The sequence below is a fragment of the Cyprinus carpio genome, unplaced genomic scaffold (assembly GCF_018340385.1).
Source record: "Cyprinus carpio isolate SPL01 unplaced genomic scaffold, ASM1834038v1 S000006515, whole genome shotgun sequence".
Classification (NCBI taxonomy): domain Eukaryota; kingdom Metazoa; phylum Chordata; class Actinopteri; order Cypriniformes; family Cyprinidae; genus Cyprinus; species Cyprinus carpio.
This window is the reverse complement of record NW_024879183.1, coordinates 151592-167778: the sequence shown is the minus strand read 5'-3', so window position 1 is coordinate 167778 and position 16187 is coordinate 151592. Positions and strand designations below refer to the sequence as shown.

Genomic DNA, 16187 nt, shown 5'->3' with positions numbered 1-16187 from the left:
CGAGTTAAAGAACCGGTTGCAGCGGTTTCGGCAGGGGGGTGGTTGGGGTGCATCATCACCGGTTTAGTAGTGAGGGAAGTTCCTGTTCTTCTCCGGGTGAACACGGTTCTTTTTCGGACAGTTTGATTGCAATAAAACCGGTTGGCCGAAAACGGTTCACTCACCAGTTCTTTTTTGCCCGCTCGACGTAATGACTCATTGGCGATGATTGCCCTTAGCTTCAAGCCTTCGGTTTACCCGCGCTCATAACATTAGCACAGAAAAATCGGTTCAGAATCAATCACCAAAAGAACCAGTTCGGTTCAGAAAAACTCGCTGTGTGTCAGTCTGCTTCATCCGCATGCGCAGTATTCATCAGCACCTCGGTTCTCGAATCGGACGCGTCCGACAGAAATGGTTCTTGACTCGAGAACGAGTCAATGTTTCGTTTGTTATCTGGCTCGGTTCAGTCAGTGTACTGTTTTGAGTAAATGAATTACTCCGGGATATTGGTTTATTTGAACTCAGAGGGAGTGTCAGCCATGTTAAAAAAGTTAACAGCTTAAGTCATTTGTGGATTAATGCTTATTGTTGACGCGAAACCGTTTCAAACGATTCAGTTCGATTTGGTGAACTGGTTCAAGAAGATCCGGTTACATCGAGTGATTCGTTCGCGAACCGGATATCACTAAACTGCAGTATTGTGAACGCGCTCATAACAGACCCGGGTAGAGAAGTCAATGCTGAATAAAGTCGTAGTTTTTGATATTTTTGGACCAAAATGTATTTTCGATGGTTCAATAAATTCTAACGGACCCTCTGATGTCACATGGACTACTTTGAAGATGTTTTTATTACCTTTCTGGACGTGGACAGTGTATCGTACATACATTCTCAATGGAGGGACTGAAAGCTCTCGGACTAAATCTAAAAATTTCTTATACTGTGTTCCGAAGATGAACGGAGGTCTCACGGGTTTGAGAACGACATGAGGGTGAGTCATTAATGACATAATTTTCATTTTTGGGTGAAACTATCCCTTTAAGTTTAATCGTCACATTAAGCCATATCGCAATTCTTGTCTTTCCCTAACGAAATGTAAGATTTCTTGAAATCATAATTAAGACTTTCTTGTACCATATAAGACTTTTAATGGCACCGTGGCGCTCGATTGGCATTTGCCATTAAACACCAGAATTGGCAGGTCCGCCTCTGGCGCTCTGTGCTTTTCACAGATTAGAGGAGGTTTACCCTGAGCACATGTGACAAATGTGAAAGGGTCTGGAGAAGCTGTGGAGAACGTTATGCTGCCTATAACACCGTTCCGCATGACCGGTTTGGTGATTGGTCAGTGGTGGTCTGGGGAGGCACATCCATGGAGGGACACACAGCCCTCTACAGGCTAGACCAGGCACCCTGACTGTTATTAGGTATCAGGATGAAATCCTGGACACACTGTCAGACCCTGCACTGGTGCAGTGTGGTCCTGGGTTCAATGGCCAGCCTCATGTGGAGAGAGTATGCAGGCAGTTCCTGGGGGATAAAAGAACTGATACCATTGAATGTCCTCCACACTCCCCTGATCTAAATCTAATAGCACACCTCTGGGTCATTATGTTTCAGTCCAGGTTACACCTCAGACTGTCCAGGAGCTCTGTGAAGCCCTGGTCCAGATCTGGGAGGAAACACCCCAGAACATCATCCGTCGTGTCATTAGGAGCTTGCCCCAATGTTGTCAGGCATGCATACAAACACGTGAGGGCCATACAAAATACTGAGTACCATTTTGAGTTGCTGCAATGAAGTTTCAGCAAAATGGACTAGCCTTCTGAATAATAGACTTATCCTATTTAGTTTTAGTCAACAGTACCTGAGAAACTGTTTGTATTTGGAGTGCCGGTAAGAATAATCACTGACCAAAGGGAGGGAGTTTGTGAACCAGGTTATTAATACTTCGCACACAGTTTTGCGTTATTTGTATTATTTGCAATATGTTGTGATTACTACCATACCAAATCACACATTTCTGCCATCAGGTCAATGAGGACATGTTCAGTATCTTGTGTGTGAAGCGGTGCGAGACATCAGCTTATCACCTCCGGTCAAATGGCTAGGATTATAGGATAAACCAGACCATCAAGAGGAGAACTGCTTTTTTAAAAAACAGTTCAAAACTTTGCTCTAGAAAGGTGCAATAGAAATAAAGTACTTACTTAGTCCAAGTACTGCAATGATAAACGGAATGACTGGGACAAACATCTGAATGTTGTGGTTATGCTATCAACACCTCAAAGCAGGTCATTTTTAGTTAAAAAGTTCATTGCATTATCAATTCTGATGAAGTGCAAATTTTACTAGCTTCGTTTTTATAATGTTCAGGACAACAACGACAAAGCAAAGGAGAAACAGAAGGTCACACTGGAAGATTTTAAGACACTGTGTCCACAGAAGAAATGTTTACCATGGCTAAACAATGACGTTAGTATTTACTTAATTTTATCTGGTAATATTGCAAACACTTTATTATGTTTTATATTTTATATTTATTCTTTTATTTATATTTATTCTTATATTTATTTTTTTAGATTCTCGACACAAGTATTGCACAGTTCTGTAAAGCATATGGAGGAACAGCTTTTACAAGTTCACACATTCATTCTGTGCTGGAGATCGTTTTGCAGCCTAATGTTTTCTTTTTCCATGGCAACACTATTGACTATTCAACAACAATTCAGTGCATTGTACTGCAACAAATTTATATTAGATTAGTTTAACTACAGGATTTCATTTTTGTTCTTTTTATTTTTGTGTATTAAACTTAAATTGTTGAAATGGTTTACTATTTTTGTTTCATGTATTTATTTATTGTTTTAGATGGCAGAAAGGGACCTCTCTGAAAACAGAGGTTCTACTGACAGATGATCTGTGGCGTCTGCACATGACCTACAAGAGATATGTCTCATATGTGTGTGTCCTGATTATTCTAAACGACTTGAAAAGTCAATGCAGGTAAAGTGTTATCCAACCGTAATTTTCTAAATATAGGACTTTTTGAGGAGGTGAAACGACAAGAAGTTTTCTCTTTTCAGTGATTCTGAAATACAGGTATATGTATGACAATTTTGTTTAGAAATTGAAAATCTATACCCTATTGTTTTTGTTGATAACAATCAGTGTGTCAGGAGATCTTCCAGAGCATTCGACAGGGCTCAAAAAAAGAGTCAATGTGGAAGACATGATGGCAGGCAAAGGCTGGACAGGTCGTGTTAAGCAAGCAAAACTTTTCATCCTGCATTGTCGGCTCATATGGAGGACCTTATACAAGCAATCTGCAATGATCTGTTTGAGGGCAAAAAAGGAAACAATTGCTCAAAAAACATTGAACATGAACATTCCTGAGACAGCTTTTTTTTTTTTTCAAAATACTTGATTAGTAGGCTTTGACTTGTATAACAAGTATCATTTACTGTACCTAGAATATCAGAATCAGGATACTAAGAGCTGATTCTCTTATATGTCTCATTGAGATATCAGGTTTTTCTTCAGCATTAAACTTTTGAGAATATCAAGGGTTACTAGTTTAAATGTTTAAATTTATCTTCATTGTCCAGCAATGTATACACCACATTTTCCAAACACACTATAAAGGACTTACAAGTGCAAGATATTTAGTATAAGAGCAAAACCTTTTTTAACAAAATGTAACACTAGTGTACGACCCCATTGTGAAGTCATGCAGTGTGTGAGCTCCTGTTTCTGATCATAGTGCAGTACGAACACACCCAGAGCACTAATTGAGACCAAAGTGTCTGTTTTCTCATTCTTCTCAAATGTCTCTCCTGAGAATTAAGTCTCACATTGAGCACAGTGCAAGTTCTCTAAATTCTCTCACAGCTGTCTCTTTTCCTGATCTCAACTAAGAGAAAAAATGAGACATATACTGTGCCGCTTTCAAATATGTCTCAATTTGATCTCAGTTATATCTCAGGGAGAAATATGTCTCGTACTGCTCACTATTTGAGTTCTCAGATTCTCTTACAGTTGTCTCTTTCTAGTGTTTCGGGAAAAAGAAAAAATAGAGTAGTGCAAGCTCTCAAATTAGTCTCAATATGAGACATTATTTAATATTATAGCTCAATCACATCTCAATTTATCTCAGCGCAAAATTTAAGAAAAGAAGTAATCAATTCAGGCAAATAATTTAAGATGGTTTACATAATGTTCAACTTACAAAATGTGTTGATTTCTGACACAAGCCATACAATTCATTAATTACAATTTTGAGTTCCAAAACGTAACCCATCAAAACATAAGCCATGATGTGCTCAAAAGACACCTTTGTGAACTTTCTAAATGCTGACATTGTGCTGTTTTGACAGAATTCACAGCAAAGCTCTATTGTATAGAGCAGTAAAAGAGTGTGTAACACATAATAGAGCACATGCTGTTTTAATTCAATTCATTCAAGCACCCTGATAATACAATAGAGGCAATTCATCTTGCCACCACACACCCTGACCATGACCCACTGTTGCATCCAGTATAAACCCAATATTAAGGGGTTAAAACTTTTCAAGTGTGTTTGGGAAATTAGCTACAAAAACAATGCCAGGCATAGATGTCAAGTCAAAGAAAACAACTTTACCCAATATATGATCCAAGGAAACTACTGTATTAACAGAGGTTTCCAATAGGGGAACAACATGACTGCATGTACCATTTGTTATACTATCATGCAGCAAAGAAAAACCAGCAACTTTGAATTCATGAACAAGGGCCCATTTGGCATATGAATGTTATGAGGTAAAGAAGTACTCAATCTGTCCATACTTTCTTTGTCCATCACTAGAAAAAACGACTGTAAAGTTGTTTCTTCTATTGCCTTTCCCATAGTGTTTTGATGTGAGATAATTTCTCTTAACTTGTGCCCTGTGAAAAGATCCTTACTGTTTTTAGAACTGATGCAATGACCAGTATGTCTTTCCAATGTAGAGAGTTGAACTGTGTCCAGTTGAAGTTCACTAGATGCTCCATATAGTTTGGTCCTAGACAAATCATTGTTTTCCTGACAGAAACTATCATCTTTAGTCATCCGTGTGTAAAATTCAGCTATGGCATTCCCTGGTTTTATGGTTTGTGAAATAACAGGAATAGACTGCACAAGTTTGACTGCATGGACCATCTGCATAGGTATATTTTGAGTGCCATGTATGAGCCTTAACAAAATAGCCATCTTGTCCTCAAAATGGAAACACGAATGAGTCCATAATGGACCAAGGGCCTTCACACTGTCTGCTAGGTGCACAAGAAGGTGTACATTTGCAGTTTCGTACCGCTCACCATATAGATTAGCCATTTGGGAACAAAATTGTAGTTGAAATGGAAGGTGTACATTTGCAGTTTCGTACCGCTCACCATATAGATTAGCCATTTGGGAACAATTCACTTAGTAGAAGGAAGTGCTTGTAGTACAGTGTTGCAAGAATTCCACGGAAAAACAACAGGTCCATAGAAGATCAAAATATCCCGATATTCTGATGCTTTAAAAAACATTCTGTGAGATGTCACTAATCGAGGATATCGAGTGGAGGATGGAGGAGAGATATCCTGAAATCGCCTGTCAATTTCCTTTGCATTTTTTGCCATGCTGAAGGGCTGACGAGAAAAACTCTGGAGAAAACCACAGAACCATCAGAAGGCGCATCACTCCAAGAAGGACTGAGTGCATGTAATCTATGGCAGTGCCTTTGATAAGGTTATAACATTTAAGTTTGCTAAGCCAACAGGGACCCTTCACCCCTTTAACGGGGGTTTTGGTCTCATTTGAGATTTTCATATCCAGAGCAAACTTTTCATTTGTGCGCAGTGGGCCTTTTGGATCTCTATGTTGGTATGGAAATGCATGAACATGTCCCCTTTCCCCTGTCTTTACAGTCTCTCCTGGCTGCTCACATTTATGACATCCAAATTTCCCATTGTATTGAATTAAGGACTAATGCTTTAGCAGGTAAGTCGCATGTTCCAGCAATGGTGAGCACTTTACACACAAAAGGTTCAGATGTCAACTCTGCAGGTTGCACAAGAATTCCATCATCTGCAAGTTTACTCAGTGTGTCACCTAGTGGTCTAAGGAATGTAACCATGGATGGGTTTGAGTCCCCATACCAAAGTCCAGCAAATATTATATCTCTCTCTTTTTGTGCGTTCCATGAAACTCAGTTCATTGATGATACAATAAAAAGGGCACACTGAAAACTTGGACGATTTGAAAATAGGTACCCCATCTGTGTTCCAAGTAAGTGAGATGTTTTTAGGGTCACTAAGAGGACCACCCCCATCTACAGAAGCTGTTTGTAAATTTCTGCATCATATATATCTTCAATGTTGTTAGGATCTGTCTTCTTCCTGCTTAATCTAAAGTTAAGTTTCTCCTGAAAACCTGGCTTGAGAAACAATGACCTTATTTGAGCATCAATTGGAACCTCTATGAAGGATGAGGATCTTTCTTCTGACACACTGGTCCCACAAGATAGACATTGTAATTGTTCACCTTCTAATGACCCAAAACAAGTACTGCAATATTTATGCAATACAATAGGAGATGATGCAGCATGTGAGAAAAAAAAAGTCTTTTAACTTCTGTACACTGTTTAAGCAGTCTGTATTCAGACTATCAGGACAAACCAACTTAAACATTTTAAGCAAATCACTAAGGGCCTTATCAGTTACTTTATGACAGTTTACGTAAGCCATGATGATCAGAAGGCTCTCTGCAACAGTTATTGATGCATTGTCATATAATGGTTTGTGTGCTGTGTCCTTGAAATTTGACTCTTCTGCACAGTCCTCGGCTTTACTGATGAGATGCGCATGATCATATCGTTCGATATATTGTCCAGCCCTATCCCCCACATCAGGGAGAGCTTCCTCAAATAATTGAGATGGATCATACTCAGCATTGCCATCTAGTTCAGTTGTTAGGTCATCAGGAGGATCTCTGAAGGCTGATCTGGAAGATGGTTCTTCATTTTCTTCGACAGAGTTAACAGTTGAAATACTCTCTTGTGCCACGCTACCTTGTGCTGGTAATTAAATAGAATAAAAATCATTAAGGGTCAAAAAACATCTTGTCACAACACAAAACCTATATCCTCTCAACCTGTATATCACTTTCTTACACTCAGATTATTGTGTCATATTTTAGCAGGATCTGGGGTCTCATTTATAAAACTGTGCGTAGGATCCTTACTAAAAGTGTACGTGCGCCTGAAAGCCAAAAATGGCGTGCGCAAAAAAAAATATTCAGACTTATAAAACCGTGCGTACGCCAGAACCTGCGCAACATTCACTTTATAAATCCCAGTCAGCGGAAGATTGTGCGCACATGCGTCTCCTCCCCGAAATAACCATATAAGGAGCTTACAATGCCTAGATTTACTATGCATATCCTCATCTGCATATCATTTGCATATGATTATTCATCCACGTGATCATCTAACATGTTTACCGGTAGGTAGGCTACAAGACATTAGTCAATATGAAATATGGATGTGCGTCACGTCACATTAATAAAAATAATTTAGTTTGCCTTTTTTTTAAATAAATAAATGAAATAGTGTAAAATACATTTATTTTTCTCAATCTTTTCCACGGGCTAAATCGTATTTTTAATTGAAACAGATTTAGACCATGTTGTGCATTATTTGCACGAAGCTATTTTCTCAGACAATTATTCATCTATTCATTTAATATTCAGCTATCATGATAAGCAATTATAGTTAAAACATTAAAGCACAGCATGCCAGAAGAAAAGTGTTCAAAAGCATTACATCCACAACAAATATTTCTATTTATTGAATATTTAAATTTTTGTCAAGTCAAGTCATCTTCATTTATATAGCGCTTTTAACAGTGTAGGCTGTTTCAAAGCAGCTTTACAGAGACAAATGGATAATACTTGGTATTATCTAGCTATTTATCTAGCTTTTTCTAGCTAAAGTTAGTTGTGATTACTTCACTTCCGTCGCAACATTCATTAGTTATTAAATTAGGGGCCGCTAAGATGACACCGTTCTCTCTACACAGACTTTAATGCGAACCTGTGATAAACTCTGATGGCGTTCACATGCGCATTAAGAAATTATTCTAAGATTATGTGCATTTCAATCTATGTTCGCAGATTATTTCTCTCTCTACAGACCAAGATCAAATGAACTTGTCTGGCGATGTAATGATTTCATGTAGGCCTATTTTAAGTGTTTAACTCCAATGAGAATGGTTCAATCTAAATGTTTAATATTAGAAGTAAAACATATAGTTTAGTAAATTATTAATTTATTTATTTAAACTGTTATTGTGAACATGCACTGTAGCCTATTTATGATTACTACTCATAATGAAGATTTACGGTTTTACGTCAGGCTATATTATGCGTCAGTTTCACTAAACGGCCCAACGCGCTCGCTGACGCGGACATTTAAGAATGGATGGATATTTGCTTCAAGTGATATGCTTGGTGAGTGAAATTATATTTGTATTATCTTTCTGTAGCTGTATAATTTTCTTTGATTTTCTGCCTAAAAGTGACCAAAAAGACATTTAACTCCAGCTCACCATCGGTGTCGCCAAACTGCGCCGTCTCCAAAACGTTCGTACGCATGGGTCAGAGTTTGCGTGCAGGTGCGCAAATTATCCCGTCAAGTTTGTTTTATATATCAATAGTTGTGGGTAGAATGTGGCGTATGCATGTTTTTAGGCCTTTTTTGTGCGTACGCACGCTTTATAAATGAGACCCCTGCTCAGTGACAAAATATACTGTACATCATTACAGACAGACAGACAGACAGGGTGTGTGTACCTGGCAGGTGGTGAGAGACTTGATGTCCGAGAGTGAGTGCGGTACATCCTGCATGGACACCTGGATGTTGGGCGTGTTCCCCTTGAAGTGCAGCGTTTTGGGTTCCTCCAGGAGGCACCCCCCCCCTGCTGTGTTCCGCTGCTGCTACCTCCTGACACAGACAAGAGGACACATCAGTGGTTCACACCTTTTTTCTAGATCAATATTAGAGTCTCATTTTGCTTAAATTACATTTTTTGGTTTTCTTATGTTTTTTTGATTTGTTGCTAGAAACAGATTTCGGGTGAGAATTCTTTTATTAAACTCAGAGAAAGCTATTTTGCCATGCTTGGTTTGACCAACTGTAGACTGCATTCTATCTACTAATCTATCTATTTACAGGGCCTGTGATTCTTGATCAGAACTAATTCTGTTCAGGATCTCTCTCTCCTCTGCACATGGGACTGGGTGTGGCTTTTGAACATTAAACACACACCAACACATTTCAAAAGTTACCTAAATATTGCTGATCAGTCTCCACATGAACACTGGCGGCTGCAGGGAGGGATGACTGCAGGGAGGAAAATAAGGCATTAAATATCCTATCTGCTGCAAATTTACTGCAACACAACTATGCCAGGCTACTCATCAATTGTGCAGCCCGTCTTGGTCGTTTATTTGGGTCTTCTTCATTACCAGTCCTTCTCCATCGTTTTCCAGGTTTTCGTCTGGTCATTTTGACACTCCAATACTATATAAATACAGACCCAAGTTGATGGAATATACAGTGGAACTTTTTGTAAAAGTAAAACTCTATATTCTGATGAAGCGTTTATTCAGTAACAGAGGTTTACATCTAATCAGCTCTTTAGTAAACAGAAATACATTTCTTAGAAAGTGTCAATTTTCGTTGATGGAATGAATTTTGTTTTTTAGATAGTGTAGATTTTGTTTCTCTTTTTGATTTCCCCCTACGATAGATAAAGTTTCTCTTATTTTATCACTTCTACTTTCACTTGTTTATTCTTCATCCTGCATGAATTCTCTCTCCTAATTGGATAAAATGAATATCTCGAAAATGCATTTTCTGTTTACTGAACAGCAGGGGGAAACAGGGAGACTACGGTCATTTTAACAATAATAATAGCAATAACTGGTATCAGAAATAATATAGAGCTGTTTTATTAATATTCGGCTACTGCACTGTTATGTACCACAATTTCAAAATCTTAAGTCAAACTACAAACTAATTATTAACATCATATTCTTTAAGTACCAAAAGTATTGATCATTGATGATCAATTGATCACCAAAATGTAAATTTAATGCAAGTTATTTGTATTACTAACTCATGTAAATTATATCTCCTGATATTTTTATAAATAATCTATTAATTATGTAGTAGCATGAAATATAAATGATCAAGAACAAATACAGCTCGGCTTATGATCACCATTGAATGAATACCAGAGTTTCAATGTCACTAAGACATGTTTTGTGCCAAATAATTCCACAAATACACACGTGTATTTCTCATATGTTTTGACATTTCTGAAGAGTCTGAAGTCTAGGAGATTTGTAACCATAGATATATATAGCGAGTTGTAATTATTTTAATAAAGAATAGAGTTCTGCTAGTCTGGGTAAACCCTGCCCTCTCTGCCGGCGATTTGATTCTTGAACTTGGTCTGGTGATAGACAGACTGGAGTTCTGTAGACAAACATTTACAGTAGGCCTGTTAGCTAGGTGTAGCTAAGTAACGTTAGCATAGCTAGTGGTAGCCCCTTGAATGTGGCATTCGCAATGCGGTGACGTTACTCCAAGAATCCTACCTCTTGTGTGATAAAAGTGTCCGTTATTACTATTACCACTACTATTACTTACCGTTAGTCATTATCCTTTACAGAGAGCTTTGCTGTTTCTTCCAAACTCGAGCCATTTCTGCCCCACACTCCACAGCGGGCAGTGCAGTAACCGCCGAAAAAAGAAGAAGAAGCTGAACGGTAGCGCCAAGACCCGCCCTACGAAGCAGCTCATTGCATGGCTCACGATTGATTAGACTTTTCACCTCGAGTGGTTAAGGTTAGGATAGCGGATTGGTCAGGGGATAGGACCTGAACAAATAAAATTTTTGTTATCTTTTTTAAAGAATACAGGGCTTTTAAAAAGAATTTAATAGTATAATTAAAGGAAATATAATCTGTGGGTATACTCCAGAGCGGTGGCGGTAATACAACAACAAGTTGTCAACCGCCAGATAAAAATAGAAGAAGAAGATTGGAGGGCGGGTCTTGGCGCCAATTCGTAATTTCGCTGGGATGAGAGAAGTGCGTTGGTCACTGCTGCTGCACCTGTTGGCTTTGCCCCCTGCCACGCCGAAGAGGTAAGAATGAAATTCTTTTGACATTATCATAATAATGGAAGGTGGGGATTAGGTAATTAGGTGTCTGTCCAACAAGTAATTGACAAAGAAACTCCGAACTGTATTCAGCCCGTCGAAAATGGGATGGTTGGCTAAGTTAGCTAATGTTAACGTTAGCTAACGGCTAATGTTAGGTTCTACGTTGCATATCAAACTGGGGGTCCTTGAAATGAAAACAGTTTGAGAACTGGCGATCGGTGGATCTTAATTGGGGAAGCTGAGCTCATATTAATGACCGGACTGGGAGAAACAGGATGGTGTCGCACGCTGAGTTGGTGGCAGCTGCGGCAGGTTGATCTTAATTTGCTAGGGCGGGTTCATGTTACGCTCGGGACTGGAGCTTATGGAACGGGCCGCAACGCACAAAACCCAATATGTAGGGCTGGGACAACGCGTCGAGGTCATCGATGACGTCGACGCAAAAAATATGTCGACGCAAAATATGAGCATCAATTCGTCGACCTGTTTTTATTTCTCTAAAAAACGTTTGCAAAACGTTTACCTTATGTGCGCTTAATATACGCGATGGCCGGATCAACATTGTTTGAAACGTAACCAATCTTGTGTTTTTTGTTATTTGATCTTTTTTTTGGTAGATGTTATGTCCTTATTTGATCGGTGAGTGATGTAGAATAGAATGACTGCTGCGCCTGACAGGGCGCGTACGAGAGAGAGTTTGATCGGTGGGTGATGTAGAAGACTTCAAACAACACGAGCTCTCTCTCCCTCGTGCATATTAACCAAAATCATTAGACACGATAGAAAAAGGGCGGAACGTTTTCACGTGGAGCATTCGGAGATTTTTTTTTCTCCATGACAGGCTGCTGGCTCTCACTGGTAATTTTTTTTTATTTATTTTTTTGTAAAAGCACTCTCTGTATTAGCTTAAAGCCCTCAAGTTTACATTGGTTACTGTATTCTTTCAATTGCTCTAAACATGTATTTTGGGTGACCTTTTTTATTGAATGCTAGACATCAAGTAGTTGTTATTTTCATCTGAAAGAACTTTTTTTTCAGTAATGTTCAGTAAGCTTGTTTCAGTAAGCTATGTGTTTTCAAGGCTTCAAGGTTTTATTGAATGCTATCTCTATACAAGTGCAAAGTAATGCATTCTTAGTCAGTCTTTTATTTTGTAATTTTAAGAGCAATAAACATATATTGCAATGTTAAGGAATTCATGTTTTTTTTCATTCAGATAGGTAAATCAACATGTATAAATTGTCAGTAGTCAATTAATGGGGAGATAATCGAAATCGAATTGGTCTGAAAAAATTAATCGTCAGATTAATCGATGCATCGAAAAAATAATCGCTAGATTAATCGTTTAAAAAATAATCGTTTATCCCAGCCCTAAATGTGTGTGATAAAATTATTTTTTGTTTTATTCGATGCATTGAAGAGAGTAACATGAATTCGCCCTAGCTAATTAAGATCCACCTGTGGTGGCTGCCAACAACTCAGTGTGGAATACCATTCCGTTTCGCCCAGTCCGCTCAGTATGTGCTCAGCTTCCTAATTAAGATCCACCTGTGGTGGCTGCCAACAACTCAGTGTGGAATACCATTCCGTTCCTGTCTGCTATAATTGGACAGACTGATTGATTAATCCAGGTGTGCCTGACCTATGTAGTCACAGAAACACTAATCCGACACACTCCTGAATTAATCAGTTTGTCCAATAATAGAAGATAGGAAACCAAGGAGCTGACTGAAGTTCAGGAAGTAGTGAAGCTGTGCATAGAGCCTATTAAGATCCACGAGCAGTACACTTGTGAATATCTAATTGAAATATTGATTAGCCTACATGTTACCAGATGTTCATTTATTTTATTCATTTTCTTTGACTGTGAAATTCTAGGGTGTGGCAATTCTTGTGAAAACCATGATTTGATTTGACTTTGATTTAAAAAAAATAAAGGTCACGATTTAATTAAATTTAAATTTGACTTAGTTGACTGGACTCGCCCTCCTATTTTTGCTCTACACTAGCTAAATATCTCTGAAATTTCAGATCTGCAAGTTCATAAATATTGTGTCACGAGTCCGTATGTTGTGAGCAGATTTTCTGCAAAAGCTCACCCAAGAATAGGGATGCTATCATGGTTCATGATCTTTAAATTATTTTTAATCTTGGTGGTTTTATAGGTTATAAAACTAACAATCAATTAGGAAAATAATTTGATTTGATTTTTGCTCATTTTGATACCATTCTTGCCTCAAAGATATGAAGTGAATTAGGTTAAAATAGTGTCTATTTATATTATACTTAGCGTTAATGATCTAAAATGTATTTTACATTTTAGTTTTGAGGATGGAGGAGTGCTGGGTGATGGAGAGGATGAGGGTTCGGGTTCAGAATATGAAGGTGATGGGCTCCCCTCCCCCAAATGAGCAATCTGGTAAGTATTAACGTAATAGTTTCTGTTATATACGGGGGTAATAATCATAACATTATTGTCCAAATAATGTCCTAAAAATACCAGTCTAAATTGTTGTGGCCAAAATAGAATTAAACATTCTCTCTCTCTCCTCTCTCTCTCTCTTCTCTCTCTCTCTCTCTCTCTCTCAGGGTGTGTTGCATTTGTCAGATGGGAGGATGGTTATACCGGCAAAATCTTTAAAGGATCTGACATTTTGGCAAGAGATGAGGCTCCTGTGCAGCTGCAAGATCTTAGATCAGGAGACCCTGTTTTAGCAAAGTGGTCAGATGGTAAATTTTATAAGGCCACTGTTGAATATATTTCAGGGGAAGATCAGGCTAAGCTGCCAAAAGGCCACCCAACTCCACAGGAGTCCTTTTTAAATATGTTAAAAGGCGATGAGCCATCAGACATAACGTCAGGGTCTGACACCATTATAATAGATAGGAGCCCACTGTCTGAGCATGGCGAGAAAATCCCATCGCTGAATCCATCACCTGACGGGGGACATGCAACAGGCCGCAACACAGCTGGACCACCACCCGATGGGTAGGTTTGTCATAATTATTACATAATCGCCTGGGCCCATGAGTTCAACACTTTTTATCATTATCCGATCAGATTTGGCAAAGTTCAAAACCAAAAAAAACAGCATTAGGATAACTTTGTTATCCAATCTATGATAATAGAATAGGCTATATGCACAGCTCCACTACTTCCTGAACTTAAGGCTGCTCTTTTATTTCCTGCCTTACATTATTGGACAAACTGATTAATCCACGTGTGTCTGAGTCACAATGGTCAGACACAAGTGGATTAATCAGTTTGTCCAATAAGACAGGAAACAAAGGAGCTGTCTTAAATTCAGGAAGTAGTGGAGCTGTGCGTAGAGCCCATTACTGTATTTCAGTAAATAGTATGTGAATGACTCGTGGGCCCTGATGAAAATTATTTTGACTATTATTTTTGCTTAATGATCAGAATCGTTAACGTTCATCTTTTTACGAGCTCACATGTCACAACATATTGTGATCTTGTTGATCAGCTATTTCCAGTATTGAAATGTTTTATGTTTTTAAAGTATAAAATGATTATAAATATGGCAGATTTTGGTCATAGTACATTTATTTTCATTATTGGTACTGGCCATCATATACATAAAAAAAGAGTAGACAGCCCCAGTTGTCAAGGCAGCATCTACCCTTCATTTATGTCTATGCCAGTCAGTTCTTTGTAGTTATTGGTTATTAGCTCTTCTGGGTAATTTGTGTTTACAGAAATGTCATCTCTGGTTCCATGTAATTTTATTATAGCTCTGCCAAAGGGGGGGACCATGGTCCATCACCCTACAGAGGCCATACACCCAGCCCATCACCGTACAGCCTCAACACCTCTGGTCCATCACCTGGTGGAGGCCATGCAGCCAGCCCATCAGCGTACAGCCTCAACACCTCTGGTCCATCACCTGGTAGAGGCCATGCAGCCAGCCCATCAGCGTACAGCCTCAACACCATTGGTCCATCACCCTTACGAGGCCATACACCCAGCCCATCACTGTACAGCCTCAACACCCCTGGTCCATCACCTGGTGGAGGCCATACACCCAGTCCATCACTGTATGACCTCACACACCTCTGGTCCCTCACCTGGTGGAGGCCCAATACACCCAAGCCCAATCACCGTACAGACCCTCCAACACCTCTGGTCCATCACCTGGCAGAGGCCATACACACCAGTCCATCACTGTATGACATCACCTCCCTCTGGTCCATCACCTGGTGGAGGCCATGCACCCAGCCCATCACCGTACAGCCTCCACACCTCTGGTCCATCACCTGGCGGAGGCCATGCAGCAAGCTCACCGTTATACAGCCTCAACACCTCTGGTCCATCACCTGGTGGAGGCCATACACCCAGCCCATCACCGTACCACAACACCTCTGGTCCATCACCTGGTGGAGGCCATGCAGCCAGCCCATCACCCGTACAGCCTCAACACCTCTGGTCCATCACTGGTGGAGGCCATGCAGCCAGCCCATCACCCGTACAGCATCAACACTTCTGGTCCATCACCTGGTGGAGGCCATGCAGCCAGCCCATCACCGTACAGCCTCAACACCTCTGGTCCATCACCTGGTGGGAGGCCATGCAGCCAGGCCCATCACCGTACAGCCTCAACACCTCTGGTCCATCACCTGGTGGAGGCCATGTGCAGCCAGCCATCACCGTACAGCCTCAACACCTCTGGTCCCATCACCTGGCAGAGGCCCCATGCAGACCAGCCCGCAAGAAAATGCATGGACACCATATCAGGATTGTAAGGGGGAGTTTGAAAGAATCCTACAGGGAAAAAGAGAAGGATCGATGAATGACGTCATCTCGAGAATAGGCAAGTACATTTTCTAATTGCTAATTCCATTCGTGATGTTAATTGTTTGTACCACTATATTAGTGATTGGGCCTTGAACACCAACACTGTTTGAACTATCCTAGGACAAAAGAGGCAGAAAAAGTGGGTTGTGGGCGTTTA

At 39.7% G+C, this 16187-nt stretch overlaps 1 protein-coding gene and 1 long non-coding RNA gene across 2 annotated transcripts in view; one reads left to right on the top strand and one right to left on the bottom strand.

Annotated features, from left to right (window-relative positions):
* The window catches only part of LOC122143836 (skin secretory protein xP2-like), a 31060-nt gene extending 15082 nt beyond the window's left edge, over positions 1–15978 (top strand). The window contains exons 2-4 of the mRNA XM_042754440.1: positions 13807–14206; positions 14971–15361; positions 15442–15978. Coding sequence (XP_042610374.1) covers positions 13807–14206; positions 14971–15361; positions 15442–15978 — 1328 coding nt within the window. The remainder of the gene's footprint in view (positions 1–13806; positions 14207–14970; positions 15362–15441) is intronic.
* LOC122143847 lies at positions 6899–10819 on the bottom strand. Its single transcript, XR_006159397.1, has 4 exons — positions 10701–10819; positions 9332–9566; positions 8837–8987; positions 6899–7061 (listed from the first exon to the last, which is right to left on the bottom strand). It is a non-coding gene; the product is annotated as an uncharacterized LOC122143847 (long non-coding RNA).
* Positions 15979–16187: the final 209 nt, after the last annotated feature.